The sequence below is a fragment of the Mizuhopecten yessoensis genome, unplaced genomic scaffold (genome assembly GCF_002113885.1).
Source record: "Mizuhopecten yessoensis strain PY_sf001 unplaced genomic scaffold, ASM211388v2 scaffold6647, whole genome shotgun sequence".
NCBI lineage: Eukaryota > Metazoa > Mollusca > Bivalvia > Pectinida > Pectinidae > Mizuhopecten > Mizuhopecten yessoensis.
In genome coordinates, this window is record NW_018406654.1 from 324,469 (window position 1) to 348,345 (window position 23,877).

Sequence of the window (23,877 nt, forward strand, 5' to 3'; positions counted from 1 at the left end):
GGAAAACAAGTATACACATACATGTACACATGTACGCACTACACTTAATATTTAAGGTACAGGCGCTCATACTAACAATCTGAAGCACATGCACTTACTATTTCTTAAACAGTGTTATCTAAATATAAAAGAAGGTTAAAAAATTAAAATTAAGAGTAAATAAATGAAATTTAATTATGCACGCAAAAAAATAACCGTTCATTCTAGTGCCTGTCCAGCTGTCACTGTGGGCTTAATAAGTGTTATTGATGTCCGCCACGCCAATCGCTACAGGTATATTACAGGTAACTCACAGGTATAGCTCAAGTAAATCTCAGGTAAGCGCTGGAAGGTATATGACGGAGACCTTTGGGACAGGTATATAAGGAGGACCGTCAGACTTGAATAGGGTTCGTCGGAGCCAGTTCTGCTTATCAACTCTTTCACGGGAATTACACGTTTGCATTGTCTTGTGTCTCGCATCAGGAAAAATGCTTTCGTTGGTAGTTACAGTGGTCCTTCTCGGTAAGTATACTTTACGAATTTTAATTTTAATTTATAAAAAAACGAAACGATATAATATAAGACTTGAAATATATGCGAAAAAATATTTGAAAATATACTGATTTTTTTAATTGATATGTTTTAGTTACCTGTATATACATTTGAAATAATAAAAACAATAGCACAATGTGGAAAAGGATATACAATTATGATCTTAATTTGTAATTGGTTTTTAACAATAGTTGGTGTTTTACCGGACTTTTAACAGATTTGCATAACTCATTAAATCATTGCAAAATATAGTGTTAGGTATCCTGTAGCTACTATCGTGATATATTAATGGATGTTTCCTATACAAATCATGTCTTTTACTCTTATCATTGGATAAGGTATATACATGTAATTGCAAGGGGAAATCAAACATAATACATATATAAAAAGGCCACTGAACTGAAAATCAGACTAACTCTGCGCTCTTTTTTGCGAGAGTCGAACAGATAAAACAAAATGTACTAACACGTTTTCATCTCTCAACATTAACCTGCAAACATATAAAAAAAAAAAGTTTGCAACGCTATTTGAAACAAAACTATAACCTGGCCATATGTTTAACCAAACCCCAATTGAAGTAGCCCAAAATGGAATTATGGCATTATATAGTTTAAATTGTCTAGCATTATGAGGATTCCCTTTCCAACACAGGATATGCTTGTAAGTTATGAAATAATATGTTTAAATAAGAAAATGTCCATATCTTCATAAGCGAAAATGATTTCTAATATGCAAATATTTGCCAAATATAGGGTTTTAATAGCTAAAGGGAGATCAATTATAAATGTATATGCATATATATAAATGAGTATGAACGGGTCAAAAAAGCAATGCATCGTCTTGCTTCGCTAGCTTCGTACTTATACTTTTACATAGACATATTGCGAATGGACACACCCACATCTATAACGAGAAGGAATGACAAAAGTATCCCTTATCTTTCTGCATTAAAATGTATAACCAAACAATTACCTCGAGATCGCTAAATCGTGTTAATAAAAAAAGTATCTCTAAAGCAAAAAAGTAAAGTCACGTTCACACACTCTTTAAGTTAATAACCTTCTTATCTATTTGTTGGAATGTGTCTGTCTCTTCCATCTAGCCCTTGGTAATATTCATATGTTTCTCTAACACCTGAGACCACATTATTTACAATTTGAAAACGAGTCACTAACAACTAATTTAGCATATTGTATAAAAGAGAAGGGAGTCTCTAAAACATTGGTCAAGTATACTTTAAAACAGGGAGCGCCTTAACTAAACATAGTTTACTTAGTTTAGTTTAGAATCTCAAATTTAATCCCGTACATTTTAAAAAGGATAATTATGTTTGTTAAACCTAATGCTGTAAACTATAAAACAGGGGAAGGCATTATCAAAAGGTACGTCTAAAAGTTGGTTAATTTTTAAGACTTAATTGAGTTACAACGGAGAAGGGAGTCTATAAAGGCTAGTTAAGTAGATTGAGTTAAAACTGAGAAGGGAGTCTCTGAAAGCGAGTGAAGTAGATTGAGTTAAAACTGAGAAGGGAGTCTCGGAAAGCGAGTGAAGTAGATTGAGTTAAAACCGAGAAGAGAGTCTCTAAAAGCGAGTGAAGTAAATTGAGTTACAACGGAGAAGCTGGTCTCTAAACTCTGCTCAGTGCATTATATAACAGAAATGAGTTTTTTTTCAAATTAGCCCGATGTTTTTCCCAACACACAAATAACACAACATTATACCGAAGTGTTACTGAAATCATAGTACACGGAGAAAACAATCTCCCTTAAATCTAGATATGTATAAATTACAACAGAGAAGGTTTTTTTTAAATCTTGTCCAGCATATTTGAGAATGGAAAGGGTCGAAAAATGGTCAGTATATTGTAAGCTAGTTAGGTTAGTGTGTAACGTTTATTTTGTATACTTTATTATATAGATAGGAGTCACTAAGATCTAGTCAAGTATACTTTACAACCGAAAAGGGAGTCAATGAAAAATAAACTAGTACATACATCGACCGAAACAAAAACGTGAATCCAAAAACTCGTCTAGTACATGTTACGACGTCGAAGAGAGTCTGCTTAATCGTGTTCGGTGTTACTTAGAAAGTTGAGGGAACCTCCATATTGTTTAAAAAAATGACAGATGCAGCCATAAGGAGTCATCTTTTCATGTGTTTATAATCTGTATACAGTGATATGTTATACAAATCTGTTAGGTATATTAGGTGTTTAATAGAACTAGAAATGTTCGTAAGTTTACATTAATTGATTAATTCGTATTTAATAAAATGTCATATTGCATTTGTTGTAGGCCTGGCCGCAAGTGGTAAGTTTTATTGTCTTACAGAATTTTATATGTATTCTTAAAGTCAAGTTTTTCAAATTTCAATTTTTAAGTGTAAAACAAGTGATTTTGCAAGATTTATATAACAATTAAATCACTCGCATTTTTGTTTTATAAATAAGATGTTTGCTTTATAAAAGTTATTATTTTGATTTTGTCATAATTGATTTGTATTACTGTATTCAAATTCAATTAAATTTTAATTCAATGCGTTTTTATATGGTCAACAACCTATAAAACAAAAAACGCTGTGTGGTGTACCTTTTATCGATTGGAAACTTCAAGGGAAGGAATATGCAGCATTTATATCTACATGTATACCTTTCTGAAAGTGTAATCCATTTTAAAAAGGAACACTTTTAGTATTGATACAGAGCAATATGTCATACCAAACAATGTTACACAATGATACCAACACCACACAGCCTTAAACAGGTCTAAGTTTTCTGCAGTATACACAACATAGCACTACTACTAAATTGATTCTTTTCTTCCATATTGGAAAATTGTTAAAACACATATTTTTGGAACCAGAACATGCTTTGGTAAGATCTGTCCACTCAGAAACACACTCTACAATGTACCTGCGTCTGAAAACTAGGATATGTCACACATACGAACATATATATAATAGTAAACTGCGAGATAACACTAAACTAAATATGTTGACCTCGTTGCAACACCTGCGATCTGTCCTATTCTTTTCCTTCTTCTCTGCCCATTCATTTCAGTTGTGTCTTCATATGCACATTATTTCCAATGATCTGAGCTGAAGAACTCGTAATTTACAAAATTACAAACAGTTTTTAAGGTTGCAATATTAAGGACACATTGATATAGCCATAACGGCATGCGTATATTGGGTTCTTATTGGAATAAACCACATTTGTTTATTTCTAAAGATAACATATGGCGCATTTGTTTCTGTATGTGACTTTCTTAATCCGAGATTCCCCGACAGTTTCGAATAGCGTTAGTCCAGTTTTTAATACATGCTTGCAATATCCAAATCTGTTCAAAAAGTGGTTACTTTGATCGCACCTAAAGATGACGTCATGCTATTGTTTTGAATGAGACGTCATCATCCAAACATGTCATAATGAGAAGGAGTTCTTTCAAAAAGCTTATGATATGAGCACCCATTCCCCTTTTAATGGAAGCAATTGATTGTGTTACTTGACACAAACAAATATTTTAAATAATCAAAGCAAAACTTTTGCATGTTTGGCCCATATTTTCGGAATTTTCAATGTTAATCATTAATATTTCTTCAGTCTTTAATAAGGTCAATACAGGCATTTAGTTCAAACAAAAATAGCCAGCACAAGTGTTCCAGTCGTTCTTCACGAAACAGAGTTATGTTTTTTCTTCAAGCTTGAACGGGGTTTTTTTTTTTTTTTTTTTTTTTTTTTTTTTTTTTACTTAATATACAGCCGATGATTTGTTATTTTATAACGATTTAGGAAAAACGTATTACATGGCAATAGTTTTAGGTTAGAAATCTTTTTTTGGAAGATCCCGACTCAAACATTGCCATCAGGTCTATTGGCAAAATTTCCCCACTACACAGCATTACCGTTAACATTCTCGACCCCTTACCTAGATATATTAATATGTCGTGTGTCGGTTACCTTGGTTTTACACGACGAACATATGTGGACTACCTCAGCCCTATGTGGTTCTCTGCGAATTTTTTAATGTGTGTCAATGATCCGTTTTAATGATAGTGTGACGCCTTAACTTTAATGATATGCCATTATGTGTTGACGCTATGACATTTCACAAAAGGTAATATAATAATATTACTGCACTCGCGTATTATTAAACAATATGTTACTGTACTCACGAACTATTTAATTAAACGAACGGAATATTGATAGCTATAGGAAATAAATATTCTGATATAGAGTATTATTGCTTACTCAGCAATAAAGCTTAATGGCGTCAGTGTAACGTTCATGGCGTTTCAGACGTAGAGACTGACCTATGATTAATATATTTGACAACACGAGAATAAAAATTGATTACACAAAAAACATGCAGGTGTAAGAGATGTCATCTTAGCTTCCGTGTATTACGAATGAATCGAATTTAGCAAGGTAAGCATGTACTGAGTATGTGTCATGCTTATTTGATTTAATATGTATATATTTATGGTGTAAAAACAAATATACTAAAACCAGATGTATTATGTTTCATATCTAAATATATATGCAAATTAACCGAAGAAGTGTTTTTTTGTAAACTTTGTGTCTTTCGTTACTGTTAAAAATATATACCAAGAATTAGATGATCAATATACTTGCAATTTTATAAGTATAATAACGATTACCTATTTACAATAGATATATAAGTACAATGGCCAAATTGAAAAATAAGAGGTAGATAAACGATGTCAAAGAAAAGTTTATCAGGAATAGGATTCATACAATAGGAAAATTAATATCACTAATTAAAAAAATACCATAGCTATATGCAAAACGAAGGCGAGATATTGTTCTAAGGGGTAGATACACACATTGTTCTAGTTTCTAACAGGGATTAGATAAATACTATAGCCAATATCATCTGTTATGGAAAATATATATAACACACATTTATCAGAACCAGGGCACATGTCTGACTTCACTTGATTCGTAATAAATGTATATAGCTACACCCTTTTTTACGTGACAGAGATGTCATTATTTGAATTAAAAGGAAATAACTCTTTGGCTTCTTTCGTTTGACAGTTAAAATAGTCTATCGTGTTCATGGTATCGTATTTGTCAAGTTATGAAACCATTTTGAGTGACATTTGACCTCAACAAATTAATTGATGTCCTCTTTAACTTAATACAGCAAGTGATTGTTGACCTTAAAATTAACATAATTTAGTTTGATGTGTATGTAGATGTTATGTTGTTCATTGTGGCTTGCCCTTTCCGTCACGACGATAGTAAAATAATTAACGGATTAAATTATTAGAGGATGAAAAATAGACGACAGATTGAGCCTAATTGTTAATGTATGTAAATTATTTTTATTCGTTTCTGTCACCAAACACGGAGGTAAACGTCGTGTTAAGATATGTATCGTGTGGTAAAAGAAATATAATAATCTGAAATTGAACGGTGAGTGTTAAACGATGATAAAATGTCCAATATCTGAATAATTGAACAACGAAAAGTATAATACAACGGTAATGTGATATACAAATTAAAAAAAGTAACGCACAAAATCAAATAAAGATTAAAGACCATTAAGTACATGCTTGAATATATAATTTAATCAACATTTATATATCACTCATTAAGCCTCATTTAACTGAAAGTGATATCGTGTTACAGGTTTAATTAACACAAAAAACAGCGATGGGGAGATTTAAACTGGACTCCTAGAGGAAATTTTCTTTAAGTAGAGATTGTTTGGTGTATATGTTGAACTGCATATTATTACATTTAACCTAGTTTTGCTGCTGTATTATTTGTGGTTTTACTCTACCACGAAATAATATATGAATAGGAACAATTTAATTTAGTGTAGGATAATGCACATTATTACATTTAACCAAGTTTTGCTGCTGTAATATTCGTGGTTTTACTCTACCACGAAATAATAGGAATACGAACAGTTTAATTTAGTGTAGGATAATGCGTATCGCCTATGTTAGCATAATCGACTTTTAGATGGACATACCTATTGCGATTTAGTATGCACTGAATTCTTTATAAAACTAGTGATGCAATTCTTTTAGCTATTTTTTGTTTTACGTCAGCATTTGTTTGTTGACATTCACTAAGCTTAAAGTTAATTTATGCACAGTTTCAACATTTTTTTAACATCAGATAATTCATTTTTCGAAATGCAATTTGTTGTAATTGACCACACCACAAACCACACATAAATAACACCGTGTCAATGCATCACTGTAATCAATTTCAAACTCGAAGAACAACGTTAATGCTTTATCACTTGTAAAACCACAGAGCGCGTCATCCTATTGTGCATACGGACATGTGGTTGATCAATTTTTATGTGGATCAATGCAAAATCTGCCTACTAAGACACATAAACACAGCATATATATAAATTGATAGACGAGTGTTTGGACAGTTACGAGAATAGATAACAATGAACGCACAATCTCCCGGGGCCCTTGGTTTGTTATACGATCCAGTTATTGCAATTGTACATGCCTTATTGACACTTTATGGCATGCGCATTGGCCTCTTTCATTAACGATGGTCGGCTCTACTCATAAAACGTTAACGGCCGACGACGAGGACAACCTGGGCCCGTCAACCATACATCAGACCACTGATCATATGATATAAGAGCAGACCTTTGTCTGACAACAGCTTATCAATCAGGGTCGCCTTTATGACATTTTACCGAATCGTTTTATTGCATAACTGTTCGTCCTCTTTTCAAATATATATTTTGATATAATGGCATCAGAAATAATATACCGGGACAATTTTGTCCATTGAATGTCTCGCCCTTTACCGTCTTAATCCATATTGAACTAACTTTGAAGTTGAAATGAAGACAATAGGGAAAATTAATTTTTGCAATCTATATATATATATATAATTTTAATTTAATATAAATTTATTGGAAGACTAAACATAATAAAGATAAAAATATAAGGCACTAGTTATTTTATTTTATGGTAGGGTATCATGTATACTACAGAGATTGTTTTAGTGTAAACACCCAATAACAAAATCAGAAATCCTATCACAAGATGATATCAAAAAGATAAGAAACAGCAAAACAACTGGAAAAACACATTATTTGATAAATAACGACACTTGAAACCACTGTAAGATGAAAGAGTTTGAGAAGATAATGTGCCGATAAAGACACAGCTGTCTGGCTTTACACTTACCCTGGGGCGCGTATCACCAACCATGTAACTCTGTTATTGATCAGGTGACAAGGTTGACACACCTGAATGCTAAAATTGATAGCATCATCTATATTATTTAGGATCACTAGTGGTGTGTATGACATTAGTGATTTCACGTGTGGGAGGGACCTGTCAATCAATCCCACCATTAACTTGATTTGACATTTTGTTTGTAGCGTCAGCATGTAATGCTTGTTGTTAGATACTTAACATTTTGTTACCTGTCGGTGCATTGTGATGTGTCATTATATGTTTTACTGTTTCTGTAGTAAGCATAAGAACGAATATGATCGTTATCATTTAATAAATATATATAAGATCTACCACTAGGCCTTTCTGTTGTCTAGGCCTCAGACTCATAGGGAAAAATGGCATTGCCATTAAGCTATCGCGTACTTATCATTTCTGTCCAGCATACCTAATTCCTTACCAAATTATACAAAGATATCTATGGTATGTCGTACTTTGTGTTGTAACCGATGTTACAAGTAATTCAATGCCCATTTAATGACAGGAGATATGCTTCAGCATGACACGAATAGCAAACGATGTATATTTTACTAACGCATGATAGTTCAAACGAAATGTCCATTTGATGAAACTGTTAAAAACGACTTGTCAACTGCTTGGTTGTAATCGTCTGAGACATAACTTTTCGGATTTGATGAGTTTTCCNGGGGGGGGGGGGGGGGGGGGGGGGGGGATTGTTGCCATGTCCCAAATGCTTCTGCTCTAAGGTTTTTACATATGTCTTGAAGTGTTGACAATTTTTGTGTGTATTTCTATTTAAATTCGAGTCATTTGTTGATGGGCAGCAAATTTATTTGAACACAAGCACTAAAAAAAGACTACCGCTTAATATGTACATTTACAATGACCTCTATTCAGTTTATAATATGATACCAGTAGAAATTTGAGAGTCAAGAACACTCGTATTACGCAAACAGTTGTCTGTCCTATTCAAACAGGAATACAAGTCATCCAGCAACTATCGTAGCATTACAAGTAATAGTAACGATACAACAATCATATTATTCAAAAACAAAGCACCACCATTGAAACATTGCTGCTAGTGGAGGCGATTATAAAATACAACAGCCCTTGGATACACGACACCTTGATTTACTAATTTATAAACTCTAGACCCCTCACCACCGAAATCTAGAAGATATGGACACAATGGTAAGTTGATGATCCTCGGATCAAACAAGGCTTCAACACGTTGTTAATGACAGACGCTTCTGTAACAGCTCACAAGCACCATGACTACACACAAATTTCACCTCTGTCTGGAAGAGCAACATTTTGAGCAGCGCTTAATTGGATATGTTAATCCATTTCGGTTGAAGCAAGTTCCATTAGGCAAATATTTTATTTAATCTTTTTGTTTTATTGTTTTGTTTATAAGAAATGTGAGTAATTTTTTTTTTTTTTTTTTTTTTGCTTTTGGACTGAAATATAAATCAGAATAGCTTAAAAAAAACTCGATTTGATGTCCCTAATTATATTTGCCACCTTGCTAACCGCCAACAAATTTCCTGAAAAAATCATCTCAATTTAGCACAAAACGTAATAACGCCGACATCTGCGGACAAAATGCGTAACTATAACTAGGTGTCTCTGGATTTCCTATTCATGTTTCATATAGATCGGGAAGGCTATGGACATTGCTTCAACTGAGTCATTCACACAATGTTCAACACGGCTTTATGTAATTCCACATCTGCAAAATGAATTCATTACCATTTTGAATCATCCATTAACATTTTCATCAAATCGAATACCATGTCATTGCATTACACAACTGCAGCTTTCCACAGCGAGTTTTTATATTCGTTAAGTGACCGTAGTATCAAATTAAAGTTCAGCAGGTCATCATAAATAATCATTGATTTGAAGGATTTATAAAATGTTTCGTTTAATAGTATGAGTTGTAACGTATAATGCTTACTCAGGCCCAACATTCCCCATTGGTAAGTACATTATATATATATATCATAGAAGACCTGTAGATGCTTATTTTTTTAATCTGTTACAGTGAACATTATGAACATCGTTAATTTATGCATTTTAGTTTAAATTAGTATAAGCGTTAGATATTGCTCTTACTTAAATGTATTATAGCATATCTTCAAGTTATTAGATGCAAAGTTATACACAATCTTTTCACAAACATGATCAGTAGTTGGATAGTTTCGTATTTTATCCTTGTGTATATTGGAAAATCGGCATGTCGTATGCATGTTCTATGTAAATTGCTACTAGGAATTTCCCTTATATAATCTGAAGTATTATTATATGGCTTATAGTCATTAGATGCGAAATTATTTCAACTATATTAGTGCGGGATTAAAGCTATATTTGTACATTATAGAATGATATGACAGATTTAAATTCGCATACGTCCTTAGTGTTCCTGTATGTCTGCTTTACCTTAGCAAGTCGTTTGTTATTGATTTTACTAGTTAAGAAAATATGTTGATCACGTGACTATCCTCTAACCACATTGCTTTTTAATAGCTTTCACCTATTTGCCAGCAGATTGTTTTTAATCAAAGGTTTTGATCTTAGCTTGTGTTTTACCAACATAATGTATGCATCCTTGCATACAGGGATGTAATACAATTTGGGGAAATGTTATATTTGAAACAGATATGTTAAAAAAATCCTGAAAATCAGATTTACCTTAAAAAGTTTGTGAGTTAAATGTTCTTACGAGTCTACAAAATTCAACGTGGGTTTGTCATACTCTTTTAACAATATAAATGAGGATAGGGCAATTGACAAACTTTTTATAATTACAACTACAATTCAAACATGGAATAATAAATACACAAACTGTTAATAATTAGATTAAAGAAATAGCTTCATCAATACTTAAGACAATACTTTTGTTGGTACCTTAATATGCTGAGAATCAAATAACGTTTATTTGAAGAAGAGATATTCCGTCTTTGCGTATTGCAGAGTTATCTTCTCCTGGAAGCAGGTATTGATTGTTACGTCACTTGTTTGTGAGAGTAACTTCATCAACTTTTGAGAAAACGACGTAATTTTCTCACACAAACCAATGACGTAACAATCAATCCCTGCTCCAAAGAGAAGATAACTCTGCAATACGCAAAAACGGAATAAGGCATCGATGATAGGCTACCATGATGTAAAAAAAAGAAAAGAAGAATGCATCAATAGAAAAGGGGAAAAGCAGTATATTAAAACCATGTAGATGAAGAGGAAATGAGGTTACGGTGACCCAGTTGTTCATCAGCATCGATTAATCGTTCACGTTTTCAAATAAAACTGCACCAATATAGCATATAAACAAAGTATATATTAAAAAAGTGATAATTATCACTTAAATAGTTATGATATATATTCATATATACTTCAACAGATTTTACCCAAATTTAATTTACAAGACGGTAATAGCGATACGTTTCAACATGGAATTAATGACGTGGCAACGCCTTTTGCTGGTCACGTCAAGAGGAATAACTCTGATTTAGATCAGTGTGACATCTACGAATTCATAAAATAAATGACAGATACATCCAATTGTGATAACAATGATTTAAATATTCTGAACTATTATTTTACCCCCCAAAAAAATATAATCCTCAGATCCCTTTCCTGGACCCCAACGTGAGTATAAGAGTATTGATATAGATTGGTGTACCCCTCCTAAAATCACAATGTTGTTATAAGGTAGAAAGTAGTGCATGGAGAATGTGTGGATAATATATGCTACCTTATCGTGAAAAAACCTACACTCAAAAAGAACTCCACAAACATATCACATACAGAAAATAAATTTAACTTTTACTGTTTTATCTTTGAAAAATGATTATGTGAATCATATTTTGCTAATAGTATATGGGAGTTAACTGACCTAAATCTTATGTATTATGTGTAAGGTGGCATATAAATTAGATTAGTTTTCAGTTGAATACTGTTGATGATAAATAGTATACTCTACACGTTTTATTATTTATATGTTAAATTCATTTAGAAAAAAATATTCATATCATGTTTATTTGATTTCAATAAATTCTATAACATTACAGATATTATGCAAATCCTATATTACATTAACAAGTACAAATTTCAAGTGCAGTGTAAAAACATACTTACTTAACAATGATAACGTTTTCAAGTAAATGCAATAATGATATATATATTAAATTACTGATAAAATACTATCTTTAAATGATCATGCGACTGTAAATCACGATGTGTATCATCATGTAAGTCACAATTACTCAAAATTACTTATATGCATGAATATCATAACCTGATATTATGTAAATACAGCTTAAGAATGAGGACGTCTGTTGTTTAATACGTCAAGGGGTATAACTCTAATTTGAACAAATATATATAAAACAAAATATAACTATTTGAAAAAACTACTAAAATAATTGAACAACTACTTTACCTACCGAAAATTGTAATCCCCAGATCCTTATCGTGGACAACGACGTGAGTATAAGTTCATGGAGCTAGATGTCCTAGCAACAAAATACTTTTGGTAAAAGTTGTTGAGAAAGAAGTGCATTTACAAATATTGGTTGTATATGCCACACTATAGTGAAATAAAACTATGCTTAAAAGAACTACGCTGATGAATAGAATTTACTTCACGCATACTATTGAGAAGTAATTGTGAATCCTATTATGCTAAAAGTCTAGGGGAGATAATACTGACTTAAATCATATGAATAATTTGTAAGGTAGCATATAATTCAAATTACTTTTCAGTTGAATATTGTTGTTAATTTTTGAAAAGTAATACATTTATCATTAACTTCCAGCCAATTTATATTTTTTTTAATACAAACTTATTTTATTTCAATAAATGATATAACATTATAGAAAGGTTGCCAATCCTATATAAAGTTATAAATACACATTTAAGGTGTAGTTTAGAAATAAAAAAAAAATACTTACCAATGATATTTGTTAAGTTATTTGATTAATGATTTATGTATTGAGTTACTGATAAATGCATTTTTTGAATAATAATGCAAATATAAACCAGAAGGAATATCATGATGTAGCGAAACGTACTCATACATTACGTGTGAACATATATCTTAAGAGAGGCGATATTGGCTGTTGAATACTGCAAGAGATATACCTCGAACCTTAACAAATATATGAAATCATTAGTAACTCTATGTAGAACTACTAACAATAAGTGGACAACTACATTACCTAGCCAAAACTGTAATGATCATATACATATCCTGGAATCCGACGTGAGTATATAAGTAGGAAGACATTAAGTGATTACTGATATTAACAAAAACACTGAATTTGTAGGCAATGTCGATAGATTGAGTGTTCTGGGATATTTGAAGGTTACATGCTACCTTTTGTACATACTATTTACATTGAGGAAACCTGTCAATTATTTGAATTCCGATTTTTAGATTGTTTTTGATAAAACTATAAATGAAATATGTATTTTTTGAATTTTGAATTACTGCATATCATATATCAAAATTCAATATGAAGGCAGGTAACTCTTTATATGTCACGGTTATTATGTGTAAGGTGGCATATAACCTTAAACTGACTTGTATTGGGATGATTTTGATGAGAAATGCTCGTATTTTCGACATAGTTTAAATGCATTTAATCTAAGGTATTGCCGTTTGTACATTGGATTTGTGTTTGTCTAACACAGACATGTGCAAATTGTACTTTTTTACCTATAATCTAAAACATAATTTTAAACTGCTTATTTTTTGCAGACCCGATCATTCCAGGTAAATATGACATATTATTTTTTTCCTCGTTAATGCAAATAAAGAAACTGATCTGAACTGATCATGGATTCTGTATAACAGTTGCTGCCTATCGATACTGAATTGATTGGGTTTTTTTCATTTGATATTTAATTATACAATAACATACATGTACACTATTTATATTTACGTCATATGTTTTCAGCAAGGGGACATTCGAATACCAAGGTTATAAGTAAGTACACATTTTGATACATTTATGCCACATATACCCTGTGCTATATTTTACTAAGGAAATAACATTTACGGGAGATTATAATTTAAAGCTCCATTTCCGAATACAAATAGGAATTAGGTGTATATTTAATATTAATATCACATTTTCTGCACTGTATTTCAATTATTATAATGATTAATGTGATAGAAAAATAATGCTGACGAGCAAATCAACCACAAATGTCTCCGAATAATGCACTCTGATAAAGATATAGGGCCGTCATCACATAAATTATCAATATGGTGTATACTTACCAAGTGCCATGGAGTAAACTCAAAACATTTTGTTTACAATATCATCATGGCTGATAATGGTACATCCAGAGTACATTGTCAAAGATTTACATTTATAGATGTCAAAATAAATCTATTTGAGATGTTGAACCAAAACAGTGATTTTTATTTAGACACAATTGCTATTCGTGTTGAACGTATGTCTGAAAAACACAGTATTTTAGTTACGAACCCTTTCTTCACTTCGGTCACACTTCGTATTATATTTGTGTTATTTTGACCAACTGATTTAATCAGTCGTTCCATTTGCTCTGCTTTCTCATGAATCAAAACGAATATATACACCTAACAAACGAAAAAAGTAGAAAATTATAATATGTTTTGTCTTATTTTTAAGCTGTACCGAAAGTTCATCGTGAACAAGTTGGTATACTCCACCAGGAAGCGGGTAAGTTATGTAAAACATTCCACATCGAACGGTTATTTGCGAAGTGTATAATTCACCGTTTTGCTATTTTACAGTCCAGTATAATAAAAATGATGATAATAATAATATACAATATTTACTATTGCGCCCTATCTAGCTAGAATAAGCCACTCTGAAGCGCTTTAGAGTACATAGATATATAATTTATACAATCAAAACAACTAGCATGTACATTAATCAATGCAATTTTGAGGAATTCGCAGGGGCTGCCTTATCAGGCGCTTACTACTGGTCCTATGCCACCTGGCTAATAGCTTATTATGTGATTGCGTGTGTGCTGGAGATGTAATGTGTAAAACAGTATTTGTCATTTTTAAGTGTTTGTATTGATTTGAAAAGCAATTATTATAACCAGTTAACTATGTGTAATGTATAATTAAAACATTGCTGTCTATCATGTAATTAAGGCGAAAAATGTGGTTATCTGTTAATGATGTAGATATGTATGTATTTTAACTTTGTGTTCACAAATAAGCAAATCAAAATACTTTTGCAGGGTTTTAAACAAGATAATCTGAAAATATATCAGTTTTATGGCTTATGTATATTATTTAAGAAAAACAGCTATCGTATAAAAAACAAAATTAATGGGAACGTTGTTCAAACGTGTTCAATGAAAGAACAAAATACAACAAAGAGAAAGTAAAAGCTATTGTTCAACACGTATACTAACTACATTCTTCTTTTGTAGTCCCTGTCCATCAGACACAGGTCGTGACCAATGAACGTAAGTTTAACGTATTTATTTTATACATCACAACCATTGAACACAGTGTTCATTTTTATTGAAGTGATATTGTTCATCCAATTTAGTCTTTATTTTCGTTAACCGGCGTTATACGTTTTTTTCATTATTCAAACAGGTTGGTACTTTATATGTAATTAACTGTTAAAGTAGATATTCTTGCGTATTAACTCACTGAACACTGAACATTTCCTGATATGCATTCACACAGATTGTTTTATAATGAGAATGCTATCATATACGTTTAAATAGGATGACGTATCAGCTACGTCAGCATGTTTTACATGGGTACATTGTCTCACAAGTTCTGCATTTGAACAACTTTTTAATTGGAAGATAATTTGTAATGTGTTGTTTGATTTTTTCAGGGGTGAAAATTGTAACACAAAAACAGCCTGTTCTCGTCCCACAAACCAGTAAGTAGAATTATGGTATTATTTATCTATTAATGTAGTTATTGCAAAACATTTCTATCTCTTTGTGGAGTAGTTTTGGAGAAAGGTAACATCGGAGTATCATAATATAACCTTTTTCTTTTTCTTTTACAGGGGTTCAAAAGATTCTCCAGCAGGTACCTGTGCAAACTGTTAGTAAGTAAACATTTGTCATTTCAATTGTAAGAAAACATATAGATAATGGCGGAAATGCATCGTTTGATCTAATGTATTGCATCACAGATGGTCGAGTCCTTAATGACGAAGAAATGGTATTATTTGTGTCGCAAGTACTAATAATGAACATTTTTTTAAATTTTTAATTACAGAAAAAGTTGCAGCGCCAATGATCTTCAAGCATAAAGGTAAACAATCCCTTGCAACGATATGTTTTATTGAATCATTTATATACAAGTATTAATATAATAATCGTTCGATTCTGCTATAAATATTCTGGTTGCATATACCGTCTTTGCGTATTGCAGAGTTATCTTTTCTTGAGAGCAGGTATTGATTGTAACGTCACTTGTTTGTGAGAGTAACGTCATCATCAATTCTTGAGAAAACGACGTAATTTTCTCACACAAACCAATGACGTAACAATCAATACATGCTCCCTAGGGAAGATAACTCGGCAATACGCAAAGACGGAATATGTACAATAAGATTATGATATCTTCGGTAAATGCTAATTCTTTGTTCATGTGATTTGACAATAACGTTTTTCATTATGTTAATTGAGGTGTCTTTTTAATTTGTTGTCACTTTCCCTTTTCCGTATTCGAAAACGTGATATTACTTGTATTTCATAACGGATGTCTCCTTGCTATTCATTTCATTGATTATATCTTGCCCTAGTCTCATCGAGTTTAAGGTCGAACAACGGTTTTTATTTCATTTCCTTGTGATAATTTTAGTCAAAAGGGGGATAAAAATCAATTTAAAATCTTGAAACGTAATTTTCATTTGATAGCATGCCAAATATGTCTACTATTTCAAAACGAATAATTTCACGTAAACGGCTTTCTCCCAAAGAAAGGTTTTCGGGGGTTCGCACTAGAGTGTATGATCCATTTTCGATGGGTGCGACATGTCGTGCAGGAAATAGCTAAATGGTTATCGTGTTGGATCACTTGATGTAGTATCTATACCTTTGTGGATATTCCGGATATCTTACCTTTTCTGTTCATGGGCAAATTTTTAAAGTTTGTCTTTTTATCGGTTATTCATTGTATTCTTCAGGTTGGCGTTGTTGTACTTGCTGTGTATTGTAGTTTATAGACCCCCAAACCCCCCATGTTTTTTGTTTTTTGTTTTTTTTTAATATTTACTGACCAAAATGTGTCACTGGCAATATAATGTTACGACACCTAATTTAGATATATATTCCACTCAGATGTCATTATTCTTTATGGACAATATAGTTGTATAATATGAACATTATGGCATGGCTGTCTCATAACTTCATAACTAAATGTTGTTGATTTTGTAAATATCATTGGTCCCGTTAAATTTATGAGCCGTTGTGTTTCCGCTACGTCATGTTTTGGTGTGCTGGCTATTAATTTCTTATATTTGTTGCTTCATTTTCTTTAATTACAAATTGCTTGCATGTTGTCTATTTTTTCATTCAGAAATTGTTCCCTTCATCAAGGAAAGAACAAATCACGGTGAGTAGCTTCATCCAAGTATATACATACATAACATTTCCCAATTTCTCAATAATATTTTTTTATCATTGATAATTTTCTCGTCCACAAATGATAATGTTGGCCTCATATCTAGATAACCTAGTTACCTAGAAAGTCTTCAATGATCTGGTCTCTCTTACGTAAAACCTCATTATATTATTTAAAGATATTGCTATCAATTAGCATTCACAATAACTACCATTTGTGTCATAATTAAACTATATATATAAGTAATATATTACTTGTATCTGCCAATTACAAACTTATTAATGTATTTTCCTTTGTGTTGTATTGCAGTTGTTCATAAAAGTAAGTAATTTAACACAAGAAATGATAAATCTAATGAAAAGGAATTCAAAATAATGCAAACGAAATGTAACCAGCGATACTTGAATATATAATGTTCCAATCAAAATAGTATGAAATTAATTTAAATGGTAGGGACCATTACTTTAGTCTACGGTAGACATTAAGAAACAGTACCGATAAAAATAATCGTATTTTGCAAAAAGCATAAATTACCTTCACGAATATGTTCCATGATACACAGCATATAATTATTCTTTGTTTGATTGAATGTAATGTCGTTAATTGTTAAATGGCATTGATTTGCATGGCCATGCATGTGTTGTTATTGTGTGACTGATTTTGTTTTCGTATTTATCTGCTCAAGTTGAAATTTGTTGAATTCATGTTTAATTCCTTGAAAAATATGAATCCCTGTACCAATGCAGGCAAATACAAGGGTACCCACCTCTGTTTCTTATACATGCTGTTATTGACCTTCATCTTGTTAAGGATATGACTTAAATGCCCTATAAAAACGGAAAATAATGTGTGAACAGCTCTGAGATGACCTACGAACTATTGTATGATAAAGCGGTATATAAGAACTCGAATTATTATTATAATCATTATTTGTTATCTTTTGTTCCCAGTTAAAGTGCCTAAGTACATAACAAACACTGTCGTGCGTAAAGGTAAGTTTTATCTATATAATTCTATATGCATGTACATAAACAAAATCATAGCTGATGACGAAATAAGACCTGTGGTGACGTAATGCCGGATCGCAAAGGGTGCGAGATATAGTGTTATAGTTGGCTATAGAGTCTGTCTTACAAGAGTAAATTCAAGTTTTACCGCGTGTCATTTGCAATTTAGAAATTAATAATCAAGAAATGATAAGCGTGAAAACCAACTGTCTCGAGTTTGGGTTGTTTTTCCTCAAATTACGTTTATGTTGTATTTAGAAAAAAGATGATTATCTTAATTATGATGTCGCAAAATATGACGTTGAAAGTAGTGTTACTTAACTTCATGATTAACAGATTGACCAATGAAATAACCATGTGCCAGTGGGGTCGGGTTCGACTTTCAGTTGTCATTATAATAGGTATAGGGGTGTCTTGGTCGTTTATCATTTCTCGTTGATACTAATTCCTAAATAATGGTTATAAATTTAAACTGAACGTTATTTTAAAGAATCTGATTCACAGACTGTAAAATATCAAGAGGTTTTTAAATTGATATGTTCATTGTCAAGTTGTATATGTTAGGATATTTTACCATTGTTATTTAAATTATTTGTTTCATCAAATTCCTTTGTTTTTATTTATTTTGCATTTTCATATATTTCAGTTCCCGAACCTGTTGCAATTCCAAAAATCCGTACGTATACATTGAGCTATTCAAATTGCTTATTGAACATATTTGTGAAAAATCGTTACATTTTAAGTCTTGCAGAATAGTGTCTTAACATTTTAACGTGGGTTTTCCAGGCCCTAAAATGTCTGATAGATATTTGTTGTTATGTCAATCTGCCATTACGCTATTTATTAAATGTGTACACAAAGTTAAAAATATTTAAAGTCATAAATGGGTTTTTTTGGAAAAGATCAAGAAGCTTTGTATGGAGAAATGTTATAACAGTGTTGTAAATGCTATGTTTTATATATTTCCGAAGCCAATATTATTATGGAACATCTTGGTTATGATTTTTCTTTTTATTCCAGAAACCAAGCACGGTGAGTAAAAAGGAACGATAATTTAAGAGGGGAAAAGTTTAAAATACGTCTTCGTTATACTTTGAAGGAAATTGGTTACAGTCCGAATTTTGACATTGTTTTTTTACCTTTAAGCAACATATATCATATTCATTTCTGGGTTCCTTATTTTGGCAGTTTAATATCTGACGATTTCTCAATACAGCATTTTGAAAATAATATCTTTGACAAATATTTCCATATTCAAAATAGTAAAACCTATTTTTGATCCGATATTCATTGTTAGTTTTTCATTTCGAGGTAATTGTAAGAAAATTTGACATGAAAAAATACACCTTTTGAAAACAACTGTAATGCGAAATTGACTTTAGTCTGGTACATATTTTAATTTGATTGAAGACGGTTCAAACAAGAAAGCAGTTTTAGATAGGGGCTGTCTTACTATAATTTGAAATGTTTCGCCCAGAAATGAATCATGGTTAAATCTATTTCGTCTGTGATTTTAGTATCACAATCGTAACTGAGTTAGTTGTACATTTAATCCTAACGTTCATAAAAAGGCCCATAAGGATATATTTCAATAACTGACTAAGTCAATGAGCACTGAACGAATACGTGTCTGTTTCAAACCCTGAAGTACGATATGAATAGAACAGCCAATTTGGTCCAGCGTGATGACGTTTAAGACTATTTTTCACTATCTCCTTTCTCAAGTTCATATCAATGCAATCTAGACAGTACTTCTAGAGTTACATATGTATTCAAGCTTTTGAAAACAGAGATAAGAAAAGCATCTGTTTATATATATATGGATGTATATCAAATATTATTTTGGAAATCATATTAAATATATTATATTTCATTGTGTCATAAACAGCATGTGCATCTACTCATTTCAGTCCATCATGTTCGGACAAAGGTTGTGCATAAACACGTTCCATCTCCATGTAAGTATGAAGTACTTGCATATTAATTGTGTTATTAATTTTAAAAATGTGTATGATAATTTATGTTGTTTATACTCAAGGGGACAAACAAATTGAGTCAATGTTCGAAAATAACGTTCAGGGTTAAGCAGATAAGTTTATAACTAGGATCATAACAGGTCATCACGAGCTGGATATTATCTTATATGACATAACAGTGAGACATTGCAATGAAATTGTCAAAAATGTAAATCATACAAGTAATCTACCAAAACGTAAGTGGTGGTGAATTTGTATTCTTTGTAACAATATAGAAATAACCACCATACACAGAAAAATTAACAAGACAAGTGGTTCGTGTTCACATTCTAAGACCATTCATAGATGAGTAAATCGGCATGACATTCACATCGTGAACATGAAAATACGGGTATCGTCGATATCACATCACGATAGAACATTTCGCTACAGTTTAACGTTAGTCATGTTTGCCCTCTTCAATGAGGAAGAATTTATCATAATAGAGAATATAAGTACACAATATGTAATATTTCGTTATTACACTTGAGGCGCCAAATCAACACTTGGCGAACATGAATGCTATCGGCAAATTGCGAAATTTACTGGGCGAAAGTTTTCTTGCATATAGTATTAATTCATAATGAATGTGTTTTGAGATCAGTTTAAAACGATATATAAATGAATAAATATTAATGGCTATTATATTGGTCCATCTGCGTATTGTTGTTTTGATATTTTACAAAAAAACGAATGTTGATTTCATTCTCATTTCTGTTTTGTTCACAGATCGTGTCGACAGTGAGTATATTATTACGCTGAAGACTTTTTTCAATAAATAATATTCGGGACGTCATTAACATTCTAGTGATACGTAAATTAACACATGATTTGTATGATTCGTCCAAGCTCAAATTTACGCAATTAAAAGTATTAATTAATAATTTCAGGAAAAAAACTTATTTATAAAGAATAAATTGAATCAATGTCAGTTCATGTATTTAATTAAAAATGGAACTTTGATGAACTTATTAATATTATCAAATCTATCACGTGATGCAAAAAAAGGTGTCATTTTTTTTTGTATAACCATACATAGGTTATTACATTGCTATACTCGATCAAATGTACATATCAAATCATATTTCTACTTTTAATAATACATAATGTTCATGTTGCGTTTGTTACAGATTATGTCAAAGGTAAGTACTACTACACGAATCATTCTCGCAGAACGGCATCAACCATGTCTAAAAATTAACTAAGTCAATTGTTTTAAGAACAATCATCTTTTGATGTGATAAATTTGAACGATTTTGTAAATGTGCTGATTTTAATGCACCCTCAATATATGCTGTTGGTGATAATCACAATGGTAATGCTCTATACTAAAAGCGCGGTAAGCGCTGAAATAAACCTACGGTTAACATTTGTTCAATTTCAGGATAAAAAAGGTTAATTTAAAAAGTCAAAGTCAATAATTTTATACTTTATCAATTTTCCTTTCAAATCACGAAATCAGGATTTTCTTTAAATATATTTGTATGCAAATATCTTTCGTGTGACCTATGCCTGCTAATAATTAATTTTGTTTTTGTTTATTCTTCTACAGTACCAAAGCACAGTAAGTAGAGTTATCTATCTTTTATGTATATGATATATGAAAAAAAGAGAGTGAAGAGAAAAGACCTATGGAAGCTCTGAAGACCAGAACTACATTACATTAAGCGGAACATTTAAGATTTGCTAACCTGAATCTGTTCTTAAAGGACCAGCGCATTCTTAATCACGTACCTGCACATGTAAATGTAATCATTTCATAGGGAAAAATCGATTGAAAGAAGTATTTTTTTCCCTGAATTAACCTTATGTACTCCGTAGTGAAATTCTGTGAAACAATGCCGGGTAATACATTGTTGTACACTGTGACGTTTCTTTGTGCAAGTAAGACTATATAAGACTGCATAATACTATTTACTTGTTAAACATAAATAGTTTACAGCTACAATTTGAGTGAAACATTTTAACTGTGAACCATTTAAGATCAATTTTGTAATCATGAATTGGATATTTCGAACGAAACGCTTTGATTCGATGAAGCGTCTCCTTTTATTAAGTTTATAAGCTTCTTACGTATCAGCACATCCGGAAGGTTCCGGTAAATGGAACACGTTATAAAGTTGTCATTTTAATTAAATAATGTTATTTATTTTTCTGTTTGACGTCAAAATATATAATACTACAAGAAGTAACATTGCATTGTATCTTAAACTTTACATTTCGTAGAATCAAATTACATTTTTGATATAGTTTCCCAGTATATGTCAATTTCATATTTAATTAATGTCGTTTTATATTGAAAAATAATAGTATAACTTTGCTTGGTATGATTATATACAAATGTCATATTATAACTTATATTCGTTTCTGTTTCTCCCTTTGTAGTTATTAGAAATTGTAAGTATACTTTTGATCATCCACGAGACATACTATTTTAAAGCGTGTGCAGTTATTTCATTACTAGCATTACCATACGAAAACAAACTTTAAACAAACAAGTAATATAACAATAGTGAGTTGTAGATTTATACAATGCACGGATGTGATGTAGAAAGCATTATCATTATCGCACACGTTATCCTAATGCATAAATGTTTTAGAGAGAGAACTTTAGTTTCAATACATAAAACTTAATTAATTACTCTCAAATATGTTAACAACTAAGAAAAACACACACTTTGTAATCATTGCAATTCTTCAAAAATATCACAATGATTGTTTATTTAAATGATGATGTCCCCATATTCTTATATCTCTTCTTTATTTTATGAACAGCTCCTTCCCCGGGTAAGTCAACAAAACTGATCATTTTCATATTACTCCATAATTTAACTTTACATGACGGAAATTTGTACATCGATATTTGAAATCAAACAATTATTTTCTATTAATATGCCGAACACCTTAGGGCAATGTTATATCCCAATTCCATCGCATAGTGAACATTACTTCAACATCATTGTCGCATTTCATGCAATATATAAGCCTTTGTATATAATAGTAATATTGAACTACAATATACTGTAATTGTTTACACTAATATACATATATACGCGATGTATTAACTGATATTACGATATGAAGATTTTATATCACAATTTGTCAGCATTAATTTGAATTTTTCATACCTGGTTATCAGTATAAAATGACTGATGACAGGTCTACAAACAACAATGCATATTATATGTTCATATTGAAATATTTTATTGATTTCTTTATTTTTCCTCCAACAGTTCCAGTGAAGGGTGAGTGTGTTCTTTCAAATATACGTGATGCATGCTATATTAAACAACTACGTAATACATAATCTAATAATAATGTTATTAATAATTTATTGTTAAGATAATACAAATGACGACACTTGTTGAGTATCTTTAAAACTTGTACATGAGAAAGATACGATTTTTCTACTACAATAAGATAATATAATTTATTAAAATATGATTTTTGTATGAACTAACATCTCATAGACACGTCGTTCAAGTCGCATCAACT

General features: G+C 31.3%; 1 protein-coding gene across 1 annotated transcript in view; it reads left to right on the forward strand.

Moving 5' to 3' along the window:
* Positions 1-296: 296 nt before the first annotated feature.
* The window catches only part of LOC110452369 (titin-like), a 69,541-nt gene continuing 45,960 nt past the window's right edge, over positions 297-23,877 (forward strand). The window contains exons 1-23 of the mRNA XM_021500846.1: positions 297-504; positions 2,829-2,843; positions 8,899-8,937; positions 12,214-12,234; positions 13,512-13,526; positions 13,711-13,740; positions 14,413-14,463; positions 15,194-15,229; positions 15,616-15,663; positions 15,796-15,837; positions 16,011-16,046; positions 17,316-17,351; positions 17,670-17,681; positions 18,311-18,352; positions 19,014-19,043; positions 19,388-19,399; positions 20,278-20,325; positions 21,112-21,123; positions 21,513-21,524; positions 21,935-21,946; positions 22,768-22,779; positions 23,158-23,169; positions 23,616-23,627. Of these exons, the coding sequence (XP_021356521.1) occupies positions 471-504; positions 2,829-2,843; positions 8,899-8,937; positions 12,214-12,234; positions 13,512-13,526; positions 13,711-13,740; positions 14,413-14,463; positions 15,194-15,229; positions 15,616-15,663; positions 15,796-15,837; positions 16,011-16,046; positions 17,316-17,351; positions 17,670-17,681; positions 18,311-18,352; positions 19,014-19,043; positions 19,388-19,399; positions 20,278-20,325; positions 21,112-21,123; positions 21,513-21,524; positions 21,935-21,946; positions 22,768-22,779; positions 23,158-23,169; positions 23,616-23,627 (619 nt within the window). The 5' untranslated portion in view covers positions 297-470. The remainder of the gene's footprint in view (positions 505-2,828; positions 2,844-8,898; positions 8,938-12,213; positions 12,235-13,511; positions 13,527-13,710; positions 13,741-14,412; positions 14,464-15,193; positions 15,230-15,615; positions 15,664-15,795; positions 15,838-16,010; positions 16,047-17,315; positions 17,352-17,669; positions 17,682-18,310; positions 18,353-19,013; positions 19,044-19,387; positions 19,400-20,277; positions 20,326-21,111; positions 21,124-21,512; positions 21,525-21,934; positions 21,947-22,767; positions 22,780-23,157; positions 23,170-23,615; positions 23,628-23,877) is intronic.